This window comes from Salvelinus namaycush, chromosome 10, assembly GCF_016432855.1.
Source record: "Salvelinus namaycush isolate Seneca chromosome 10, SaNama_1.0, whole genome shotgun sequence".
Lineage (NCBI taxonomy): Eukaryota > Metazoa > Chordata > Actinopteri > Salmoniformes > Salmonidae > Salvelinus > Salvelinus namaycush.
Genome location: NC_052316.1, coordinates 9,927,463 through 9,940,000, shown reverse-complemented (window position 1 = coordinate 9,940,000; position 12,538 = coordinate 9,927,463). Strand labels below are relative to the sequence as shown.

Here is a 12,538-nt window from a genome sequence, read left to right as displayed (position 1 = left end):
ACAAACTTCCATAAGATTTTCTTGGGGGAGTATCTGTCGTTCCATGTAGTTGTTACGTCCTTGTAATCGGTTATTCAATGCGTTTGTATGGGGTAACAGCAGTGAGGCCAAGAACACATTTTCATCAAATAATTTGTAAATATTTGTTTTGCTACTTCAAGGGGTCTTAAAATTCAAAATCAAGTAACAAAATGATCCTTGGTATGACCTTAAAGCAATTCCATATAGCTTAGTAGAACCCCCTCCCTTGGCTTAGACACAGGGCTCAAACTCTTATGGGTTAAGTGATTCAAATATCTAATAATGGGGGGGATAGTTGATTAAGTTTTGATAATGCAGTTGTATTCATACTGTATCAGTGTGTTCATATAGTGGGGTGTGAAATGATTGACACCTTTGATAAAGAAAAATGACTGAGCTACTGTACATTATATAAATAAATAAAAATTTAAATGGGGAAATTAGATGGGGATCTTAGCCCATTCCTCCACACACCATCTTTCCAGATCCTTGATATCCTTTGCCTGCACTTATGGACTGCCATCTTCAATTCAAACAAAAAAAGTTTTCAATGGGGTTCAAGTCCGGAGACACAGATGGCCATTGCAAAATGTTGATTTTGAGGCCAATTAAACATTTCTTTGTGGATTTTGATGTGTGCCTGTGGTTATTGTCTTGCTGGAAGATCCATTTGCGGTCAAATTTCTGGATCCTGTCGTTGACCTTAACAAGGGCCCCAGGACCACTGGAAGCAAAATAGCCCAATAACATCAAAGATCCACCCCCATATTTTACAGTAGGTATGGAGTTATTTTCTGCTTATGCATTCTCATTTAGACGCCAAACCCACCACTGGTGAGCGTGGCCAAAGAGCTCTATTTTCATGTCATCCAACAAATGTAAAACGCCTGCTAAAACGTTTGCTAAATGGCATTGGCAGTTGGATTGGAACCAGTGCTTTGGTCAGATAAATATTGCTCTTTGACCTCGCACACCAGTGGTGGGTTTGGTGTCGAAATGAGAATGCATAAGCAGAAAAGAACCCTATAACTAATATGCTGCGCGATTAACCAAAATGTTGATTATATTTCATTTTCTAAACAACTAATTGACCAACGTCGGTTCAATTATTTGAATTCCATTTTGTTCCGTTTTTTTATGTGAGCGCAATGCACAGTTGCTTTAGAGGTAAATCAGATTAAGACCGAAGTCTACGATGTAGTATGGATTTGTAGTTTCAAACAGGCAAATATTCTACATAGTTTAAACGTGGTAATTAACTACAATGGCCATAATCAATTTCGTGCGTGCCTACTTGTCCGGTCTATGTGGAGCAGACACGGAGATGGGGTGAACACAGAACGTGCGATCAAGAGGGAAAGATGCATGTATCTCTACCTGAAAATACATGATCTAAGTGATTGATAGTTGGTATTCAGCAGTCATAAAAAGTATGCCTTGTTTAATTTGAATTACTACTAAAATAGTGATTTGTCAGGCAGCACAGGCAGCAGCTCTAGAAATGAGATGATGACTTGGAATGAAATAATAAAGTCAACAAATAAAACAAATGTAATATACACAACTGAAATATTTTATTAAAGTAATTTGAATAAAATGGTTATTAAGTGATAAGCAGTAACGGGCAGTAACGGGCAGTCACTACCATCATGGGACTTTTGTTTTATTCTGTTTTGTTACAGCATTCAACCCACAATGCATTGCGCATTTGTCTAAAAAAAAATATTTGAAAACTGTGACTTTTTTAAAATAATTGAAACACAACCGACCTCAAAAAGCACTAATCACTCAGCACTACCTACTGTAAAATATGGTGGTGGATCTTTGATGTTATGGGTCTATTTTGCTTTCACTGGTCCTGGGGCCCTTGTTAAGGTCAACATCATCATGAACATTACCCGGCACCAGGACATTTTGGCAAAAAACCTAATTGCCTCTGTCAGGAGGCTGAAACTTGGCCGCAAGTAGATCTTCGAGCAACACAATAACCCCAAGCACACATCAAAATCCCCATAAATAAATAATTTGCCACTAAATCAACTTTTGTAATGGACATCTCAGTCTTATACAATAATATATTTTCCGCATTTTTGTTGATCATCCAATATAGCTCAGTATTTGAATTATTCATTTTATAGTCATTTTTGCTCATCTTTATCAAGGGTGGCAATAATTTCAGACCCCACTGTATATGGTCCATTTGATAAGAAAATAAAATGCACCTCACACAAGATAAAATAAATAAAATACAGTAATGTGAAGATGTCATCTCATAGACATCAAGCAACCATTGGGTACGTTTTTTAAGTATTTTGTGGCAGAATTCAGAACCCCTATGATTATATATGCCCCCTAAAATGATAATGAATCACGCTACAAATAGAAAAGCTTCTGACCTCATCATAAGCTCATGAAAGGTGCTGAAACGAGATGGTCCAACTGTATCGGCAAATGTAAGCATGATGGATCTTAAGTCAAGTCAAATGAAGGTCACGTTACAAAACGCAATGGCATGCAGCCAGGACTGTGTCCTTGTAACTGTATAGATGAACAGAAAGTAAATCTCTGATATCTTTCCCCCAAAATATATCTTTAGGCACATATACAGAACAATCTGTAATGGAAAGCGGGGAATGACTACACAGGTTAATAAGTAGCATAATGTTGAACAAAAACAGTCATGATATCGACGGTTCAGTTAGCTGTGTTGCTGGTTTTTCACACGGTCAAATATACACTGACAACACAGGTCTAACTTCAAATGGCCTACACCATAAGAATAGAGAGGGATTTCACAATAGTCTTGGGTATCACTGAAAATATGCACTTCATGTATTTTTCTACATTATCTATAAAAACGGAGCATTCTGGGAATGTACAAGAAAAACTTGGAATGACTTCACCTGCGCTGTATCAAACAGTATAATACATCATGAAAGGCAGTCTTCGTGGTGCATTTACTGCACATGCCCACTGTATTTTGTACAATAAGGCCCTAAAAAGGGAACGGTCTCTGCACTTAGCGTGGAAAAGCAGAGGGAACAGTTGAAGCAGATTTTTCGGAACTCAACCAAAGATTAAGAGAGAGATGTATGCACTAGTAGACAGAACCAATCCCTCGTTCTGCATCCTAAACAGCTACTGTATAGGAAGCATTGACAAAGATTAAAAAAAAAAAAAAAAAAATAGTACACATGAAAATATAGAAATATCTAATAAAACTAAATCATCAGTGTGTGTGTGGTTTTTTTTTTTTAGGAGATTGAGTAACTCGTCAAATTGAGTGCCCCATTTCTCTGTTTAGGACTGACCGAAAGTCTTTGAACACTCGGACTGCTTGCTAACAGACCTTCTGCAAACACCGCAAAACTTTTGTTTGTCATAACAGGTCAAGGCCACTAGCCCATCTGCTGTTATTTACACCATTGTCAAGGAGCATGTACAGTAAGTGAATAGTCAGCCATTTGCTACACACATACCCTATGTCAACTCCTAAAAGGGAGTGTATGCAAATGAGGATTACATGTTGATGTTGTCTATGCTAATTCGGCCTTTGAGTGCCCACCAAGAACACAGACCTATAGTAGCAGTCCAATATTGGTATTTCAATTCAATACACTTTAGTCCACATTACCTTGAAATCAGAGATGCTTAAATCATGAGGTCACCATCAATGTTTGAGGAAAGTGTTTATCCATTTTGAGGACCTCTAACTTTGTATTTTTACAAGCACTTTACCCGACTGTGGAGGAACAAAAAAACGTAACATTAAAGCCTGAGAACCATGGTCAAATTAGGTTTTACATAAGGATGCACATACAGTAGGTTACCAGCTAAACTCCACTACACAGGTTTAAAGCCAAAATGTAGTACCAATCTCTCATCCATTTAGTTGTTCAGAAAGTAAACATTTAAAACAACGTAGCCTCCCTCAGCAATCTAACGTTTGCCTGTAAATCATGGCTTGGCATGACTGTGGCAAAAGTCATTGGTATCCTTCAAAACAAACCGTCAGAGCCTAAATTCTCTCTCTTTGGGACAGCCCTGTCAAATAAATGTTCAGCAGCTTTGTAAAGATGTAACCTTTGAAATTCGCTGCTTTTCTAACAATAGCCTCCAACGCCTCAGATGGAGCAGGACTTTGGCCTCTTCCTTGGTTTGGGTTCGCCAAAGTCCCTGTCGTCGGCAGCACAGTGGCTGAAGGAACAGAGTGTCTGCGAGAGGCGGCGCATGCCCAGGCGGAACACACTGTTGGACAGGCTGTAGATGACGCAGTTGCAGAAGCTGTTGCTGATGGCCAACCAGGTTGTTACAAAGGACAGGGCGGGACTGTCCAGCACGTGGGAGCTCTCCAACAGGAAATAGATTATGTAGGGCAGCCAAAGCATGTAGAAGACGCTGGTGATGCGGAATAGCACCATGGCGTAGCGCCTGTCAGGTCCTTGACCCGCGTGGTTCCCCCCGCCGCTGCCACTGCCACCACCCTCCCCAGCCTCCATCTCCTGGCTGGGGAAGCGTGCCCGCCTCTCACTGATCTCCCGGTTGTGCTGCTGGCAGATGCGGAAGATGTGGAAGTAGGTGAAGCAGACTACCAGGGCCGCGGGCGCGTACAGTAGGCATACCACAAAGCCTGTGAAGAGCGCCGAGGTGGGCCAGGAGTGGGCGCACCATTCAAAGATGTCCCCATGGTAACCCGGCTTTCCCCAGCCAAAGAAAGAGGGCAGAAAGACCAGGCTGGAGTAGACCCAGATGAGGGCGATGCAACCACGGAGCCGGCACGGCGTCACCAGCTGGTTGTAGGACAGGGGTTTGGTGATGGCCAGGTAGCGATCCACGCTGATGCAGGCCAGACAGGCCATTGAGACGCTCTTGAGCACCGAGATGACATAGCTGAAGACCTGGCAGGTGATGGGCTCCTGGACGCTGGCCGGGTAGTGCAGCAGGGACAGGGTGGGCACCAGGCAGCTGAGGCCCACCAGCAGGTCGGCGTAGGCCATAGTCTGGATGAAGTAGCTGGTGGTATAGTGGTGCAGCAGGGGGGCGCAATGGAACACGAAGATCACCGTCAGGTTCCCGGCAATGATGAGCACCGTGAGCAGAACGATGACCGCAGTCTCCAAGACACAGGCCTCCAGACCCTCGTTCTGGCCCCAGCCCAGGGGACAGGAGTGGTTGGGGTCTGGGCCCACCAGGCTGCTGTTGGCAGTGGGAACCAGGTCTGTCGTCAACGCTGACTGGTTCATTGTTCTGGGCGCGGTCCAGGTGGGTCAGGTTTGTGCTGTGCCAACCACGATGCAGATGGACTGTAACTGGAGACCTGTCTGCCTGTAGCCTCCCTCAGCAAATGGGAGTTCTAGCCTCTCTCGCTCGCTCCTTCACCTCGGCTCTCACATAGCTGGGTCTCAATCAAATGAACACTGACTGACGAAAATCAATACAGCCCATAGGAAAGCAGGACTGCCGACTCGGCTCTACTTTTTCGATCAGTCATGCTTAGAGGCAGTGGGGTAATTGTCGAAAAAATATATATATTTCCTCCAAAAACAGAAAAAGGTCTGCTGGTGCTATGCCAGGCATTTATCCCGGCGGCAGGGATCCCCATTGCTCTCCCTGACAGTCTGCGGCCACATCTCCTGATGCATAAGAGGGCTGCCACTGGGAGACTGGGGGCGGAGAGCAGGTGTTGTCCTCACAAGGGCAAAAAGCACAGGAGGTGCAGGGTAGTCGGCATGTGGGGGAGAAACATGAGGCAGGCAGGCAGGGCGCTCTGGTGCAGATCCTACTGCAGATTAAATAAGACAGGGAGCACGTGACTCCTATTTTGAGACTATAGATAAGAGAAAATAGTATTAAAATATTTAGCGTCGGTATAATTTTGACTTTCAGATAGCTTGTTTACTGTCACAGAGAAAGATCCGCTGGGAAAACCCCAAATTCATACGAGTAATTACATCCACGTTGGCCATTGTGTTGGTTCATACCTCAAGTCCTCTCTAAAGTTCCAAAATGCTGTTAGACAAGCAGCAACTGTTTCTCAGTCTTGTAGTATGCACATCCTCTTATTTTGGGGTAGTGAGTGGTCCCGTGGTCAGTGTCTGGACCCCATGTACGCCCCGCTATTGTCCGAATAAAACACAGACACGCTAGACAAACACAGGGCTCTCTGCGGTGGTTAATGTCACAGCTCTCGTTCCACAGAGCGCTGGGGGAATTATGTTTACAATGTTCCCCAATCAGAGAGAAGCCAAAGGAGGCGCAGAATAATCTGGATCCTGTTATGTGTGTATGTGTGTGTGTAGCCACAAATCTAGCTTTGGTCTCGGGAATCCCAATCCACGCACTTTTCTGAAACTTTCGTCCACCAGGTTATGAGAGGCAAAAGCTGGTTGTAAAAGAGGATTTTTCAGGCAAAGAATGTAGGAGTTGTCAGGAGTCTCACACAATCGGATCAATAGATACTGGAGCCGGTAGAAGACATCTGGGTGTCTCAGAGCTCCTCGGACTGTGTCTCCTTAGAAATTCTGTTCAGGGCGCCGGCTGCGATGGATGTGGGATCAATCTGCATTCTGCTTGTTTACAGCCGAGGGTGAAAGCTCTTTACGTCAGCCTCTCCTCTTATTAAGCGCTTGTTTCCATTATTGATATTATTACTTATACATGCCGTTCCATTCAAATACGTTTTTTTTTGTTTCAGGGGAGGCACGGCTGTCTGGACTTTTGACTCTTTCTTCCACTCAGTACGTCTGCTCCTTGTTACAAAAACCAAGCCACAGCAAAAGAGAACGACTCCACCAGTACAGAGAGTTCCAGTTTCAATGCTGTCCTCTGTGTGCGTCTCCTCTTATTTCCATTCCCCCAGCCGAACTAAGCTGTCGCCAAACGAATAACCGAAGAGGCAGAAATACAATTTCATTCAGCAAAGCAGTCCTGGAGTGAAGCACAAAATAAATAAATAGGAACCTTTTGAAGAGAGGAGCTGTCCCTCACCAACTGGTGCAGTGGGAAAGAGATGCTGTGACTGGCTTACAGTTCCTTTTCCCTTCGCTGTCGTTCTCGTTCTCCCGCTCACTATCTTTACCCTGCACGCACACACACATGCTCGCTCTCACTCTCCCGTTCCCTCTGAACCGTGCTCTACCCCTCCCTCTGATACACCCGATCTCTCTCTCTCTCTCTACCCCCTCCCATTTGGGCTGCACCTGAGGTCCTTTCTCAACCCAGCCACAATACTCTTTCGCTCCTCTAATGTCTCTCCTCTTGTTTTTAGAGCTACATTTGGATAGTTCCCTAATCTGAAATCACTAGGCTAATCTATCAGTCCATTTTCTATTAACTAGCTCCCTCCCCCAATATGGCTTTCCCTCTGACTCTCTGCCCCCAGTCCGTTGCTCCGACCAATGACCAAGCCCAGCCATGCCTGCCCCTTAGTTACAGTTGCCAGGCATTTCAGTTAGTTGGGATCATCCTTCACTGGCAGACAGTGTAACAAGCGGCAGAAAATTGAGGAGGCAGGAGGTCAGTTTCAGAGGTAGATGGTCTGTATACCATTGCAGAGTTCAGGCTCAACTAACCTCTACAATAATGAAAACACTAGGATACACAAGAAAGCTACGCTTTTAAAGCTATTTGCGTAAGCTCTAGACAACTGAACACAGAGTTTCCCAAGAAGATAAGAACAGACGAGAAAGTGGCATGGTGAAGTGGATAACCCGATGTCCTTCACCTTTTGGACTACTGGTGAAAAACGGTCACAACCAGAAGGCTACTGTACGTTAATAATTATCTCACAGAGAGAGAGAGAAAAAAAAGGGAGGGCTGTAAAAACAACGGTAGTAATCCCCTTCCCTGTCCCACCCCCTCTGAGTCTTTTGATCCCAGCCACTATGGCTACTGTGTTGGGACAAGCAGGCAGGCCCCTGTCCGGGCTCTTTGTTACAGCTGGGTAAATAAGGGCCAGGCCATTGTAGTGTACAGTAGCTCACACCAACACTGACTAACAGTCAAAGAGAGCCGGAGGTAAGTGGGCCTGAGAGCGGGGAGATTAGTTTCGAGCTGCTCAATACGAGTATAAATATCAACGCATTACAAAAACAAACCTGGTGCGGCACACGGGAGAAGAAGTCAAGGTCGCCCCAGTGCGAATGCTTCACAATAGGCGTTATGTGAAAAGGAGATTTGAATTAAAAATTACCATATGCTCTCTACAAAGGCTGCAGAGAATTAGGGATGGGCATTTGAACATTTTGGACTGTTCATGTACTCGCATGCTTTATTTTCCTTCGAGTACTCGAATGGGAAAGTAATGTGTGTACTTATCTATGCCAACAGTGAGCAAGCAACAATGCTTAATTTGCTACAACCATTACAGTTAACAAATCCTAATGGCTAAATTGCCCAATATAGATTGTACAAAACATTAGGAACACCTGCTCTTTCCATGACAGACTGACAAGGAGAATCAAGGTGAAAAGTATGATCCCTTATTGACGTCGCATGATAAATACACAAATCAGTGTAGATGAATGGGAGGAGACAGGTTAAAGAAGGATTTTTAAGCCTCGAGACAATTGAGACATGGATTGTGTATGTGTACCATTCAGAGGGTGAATTGGCAAGACAAAAGATTTAAGTGACTTCGAACGGGGTATGATAGTAGGTGCCAGGCGCACTGGTTTGAGTGTGTCAAGAACGCTGCTGGGTTTTTCACACGCAACAGTTTCCTGTGTGTATCAACACCTTGTAGAGTACATGCCACGACAAATTGAGGCTGGGCAAAAGGGGGTGCAACTCAACATTAAGAACCTGTTCCTAATGTTTTGTCCACTCAGTGTCTATTCAGTCAATAAAAAAACAAGTGCCATTTAAGATTCATTAACTGAAACCGTATTATCAACTGGTTATATTATATTGTGGAACTCAAATCTAAAAAAAGACCTCAGCAGTGATGCTTACTTGTAGAAGCCTTATGTTAGGAATCAAAAGGACTACGTAAAAGGTAGGTTCAGTAATTAAACATGAACAGATATCTAATTCAAATCAATCGAATCTAATTTTATTGATCACATGCGACGAATACAACAGTTGTAGACTTAACAGTGAAATGCTTACTTACGAGCCCATTCCCAACCGTGCATTGTTAAGAACCAACACAAACATTTGCAAAATAAAAAAGGAAATAGTAACACAAAACAATAACGAGGCTATATACAAGGAGCAACAGTACCGAGTCAATGTGCAGGTGTACCAGGTAGTTGAGATAATTTAGTATTTACATGTGAGTAGGGTTAAAATGTAAAATTTCACCTTTATTTAACCAGGTAGGCCAGTTGAGAACAAGTTCTCATTTACAACTGCGACCTGGCCAAGATAAAGCAAAGCAGTGCGACACAAACAACAACACAGAGTTACACACGGAATAAACAAGCGTACAGTCAATAACACAATAGAAAAAAAGAAAGTCTATATACAGTGTGTGCAAATGTGTAAATAAACATAATACACAGAGAAGTAGCAGCATATGTTAAGAGTGACAGTGTGTCTGTGTGACAGTGTGTCTGTATAAGGCCATAAGCAAACAAGAGAATACTCACCCAGAAGTGGCGCTCCTAGTGGCTGGGGGCTTTAATGCAGGAAAACTTAAATCCGTTTTACCTCATTTCTACCAGCATGTTACATGTACAACCAGAAAGAAAAACTCCACAAACAGAGACCCTTACAAATCTCTCCCTCACCCTCCATTTGGCAAATCTGACCCTAATTCTATCCTCCTGATTCCTGCTTACAAGAAAAGAAACTCAAGCAGGAAGTACCAGTGACTCGCTCAATACAGAAGTGGTCTGATGACGAGGATGACAAGCTACAGCCTTAATAGCACAGACTAGAATATGTTCCGGGATTCATTCGATGGCATCAGTCACCAGCTTCATCAAAAAGTGCATCAACGATGTCATCCACACAGTGTCCATACGTACATATCCCAACCAGAAGCCATGGATTACAGGCAACATCTGCACTGAGCTAAAATCTAGAGCGGGACACTAATCTGTGTTTCAAGCAGACCACCATAGTCCCTGTGCCCAAGAACGCCAAGGTAACCTACCTAAATGACTACCGCCCCGTAGCACTCACGTCTGTGGCCATGAAGTGCTTTGAAAGGCTGGTTATGGCTCACAACATCATCCCAAAAACACAAGACTCACTACAATTCACATACCGCCCCAACAGGTCCACAGATGACGCAATCTCTATTGCACTCCACACTGCCCTTTCACACCTAGACAAAAGGAACACCTGTGAGAGAATGCTGTTTACTCTATGTAAACTGGAAACCATATATCCTGAGGCAGCATTTATTGTAGCTTGGGATTTTAACAAAGCTAATCTGAGAACAACCAGTACAAAAAAAAAAAAAGTATGAATGTATGTACTTGTAAGTCGCTCTGGATAAGAGCGTCTGCTAAATGACTTAAATGTAAATGTTAAATGTAACAAGGCTTCCTAAATTCTATCAGAATATCGAATGCGCAACACGAGCTGGTAGCATTCTGGACCATTGCTACTCTAACTTCCATGATGCATACAAAGCCCTCCCCCGCCCTCCCTTTGGCAAATTTGACCATGACTCCTTTTTGTTGGTCCCATCCTATAGGCAGAAACTAAAACAGGAAACGCCCATGCTCAGGTCTATCCAATGCTGGTCTGACCAATCGGATTCCATGCTTCAAGATTGCTTTGATCATGTGAACTGGGATACGTTCCGGATAGCCTCAGACAACAACATTGACATATACGCTGACTCTATGAGCGAATTTATTAGCAAGTGCATCCGAGTACCAACAATGACTATTTAAACCTTCCCGAAACAGAAACCGTGAATGGATGGCAACATTTGAGTAAAACTGAAAGCGCGAACCACCGCTTTTAATCATGCCAAGGCGACTGGAAACATGACCGAATACAAACAGTGCAGCTATTCCCTCCACAAGGCAATCAAACCATGCAAAGCGTCAGTATGGAGACAAAGAAGAGTGGCAATTCAACGGCTCAAACACGAGATGTATATATGTGGCAGGGTCTATAGTCAATCACGGATTACAAAAAGAAAACCAGCCCCGTCGCGGACATCGACGTCTTGCTCCCAGACAAATTAAAACAGCTTCTTTGCTCACTTTGAGGACAATACTGACACGGCCCGCTACCAAAGCCTGTGGGCTCTACTTCTCCGTGGCCAACGTGAGAAAAACATTTAAACGTGTTAACCCTCGCAAGGCTGCCAGCCCAGACGGCATCCCTAGCCGCGTTCTCAGACCATGCACAGACCAGCTGGCTGGTGTGTTCACGGACATATTCAATCAATCCCTATCACAGTCTGCTGTCCCCACATGCTTCATGATGGCCACCATTGTTCCTGTTCCCAAGAAACATTTGAGTTATATTTACCTTTTTTACTACCGTTTTATACAACTTTTTCTGCATCAAGCTCTTCTATTATTATGTGTCAGGGAAAGCTCATTGGATTCCCAGTTGTGCAGTTGGCTGTTGCTTGGGCCTCAGCCTGACACGAGGACAGCCAGAGAACTGTTGTGATGTGGCCTTCACACTCACGACCAGAGGAGTTTTAGGCTTTGGCGTGTTTCTCCCTAATACAAACTGCAATTTCTGGGGCAGCAGCACTGAGCACAGCTCCGCGTCCGTACAAATACAACAAACTGATCTTATGAAGAGTGAGAAGATCTGTTCGACGGGGCATTTAATATATATATATATATTTTTTTTTTTTACAGATGAACGACACGTGAAAAAAAAAAATCATAGTTTATTGTTGCTAAGGCCATTCCTTTCCCCTCTTCACCATTGTTTTTTGGTGTCAAAAGGCAAAACCAAGCATGCGTTTCTCCGACGAGAAATCAAATCTCTTGTTTTTCAGGTTAGTGATTCTTCGGGGGGGGGGGGGGGGGTGAAGACAAAGCATGGTGTGCACTGTCAATGGAGCCTACCGGGCTGTGAGAACGGGAGTTGAGTATATGAAAGTGGTGGGTTGCATTAAAGTCCCTGTAGTGCTTGAGGGGCTGTAAACAGGAATGCTTTGTGAGGAGGGGGGGGTTGGGGGCTGGTGGGTAGGGCTGTGGCCCAGTAGTGCAGCTGGCCTGGAGACACTGAGGGGGGTATTGTGAGTGACAGATACTCACTGAGCCCAAGGGCACTTCTCATGCAGAAAGGGATGACAGCTCGGGAACTGAACACAGGGGTAGGCTAGGGTTGGAACAATGACAGAAGACAGGGCTGAAACCCAGAGGAATTCCAGAAATGAATTTGATGGAAGGAGAAGTGTAGATTATCTATTTGAATATGTGAAATGAAAAAGAGATTTACATAACCATTTCACCTGCACAGGCTGAAAGAGTCTAATGCAAGAGACATGCAACAATTCAGAATTGCCTCTTGCAGGGTTCATACACATTTTGACAGATGGAATTTCATGACTTTGAACCCAATTTTCATTACCAACAATTGGCAG

The 12,538-nt window shown here is 44.0% G+C and overlaps 2 protein-coding genes across 4 annotated transcripts in view; both read right to left on the bottom strand.

Moving 5' to 3' along the window:
- Positions 1-12,538, bottom strand: part of LOC120054646 (rab GTPase-activating protein 1-like) — a 168,455-nt gene that overhangs the window by 81,495 nt on the left and 74,422 nt on the right. The gene's annotated exons all lie outside the window — the stretch shown is intronic.
- Positions 2,830-7,353, bottom strand: LOC120054648 (G-protein coupled receptor 52-like). The gene has a single exon (XM_039002159.1). The coding sequence runs from the start codon at positions 5,262-5,264 to the stop codon at positions 4,146-4,148; it is 1,119 nt and encodes a 372-aa protein (XP_038858087.1). The 5' UTR covers positions 5,265-7,353; the 3' UTR covers positions 2,830-4,145.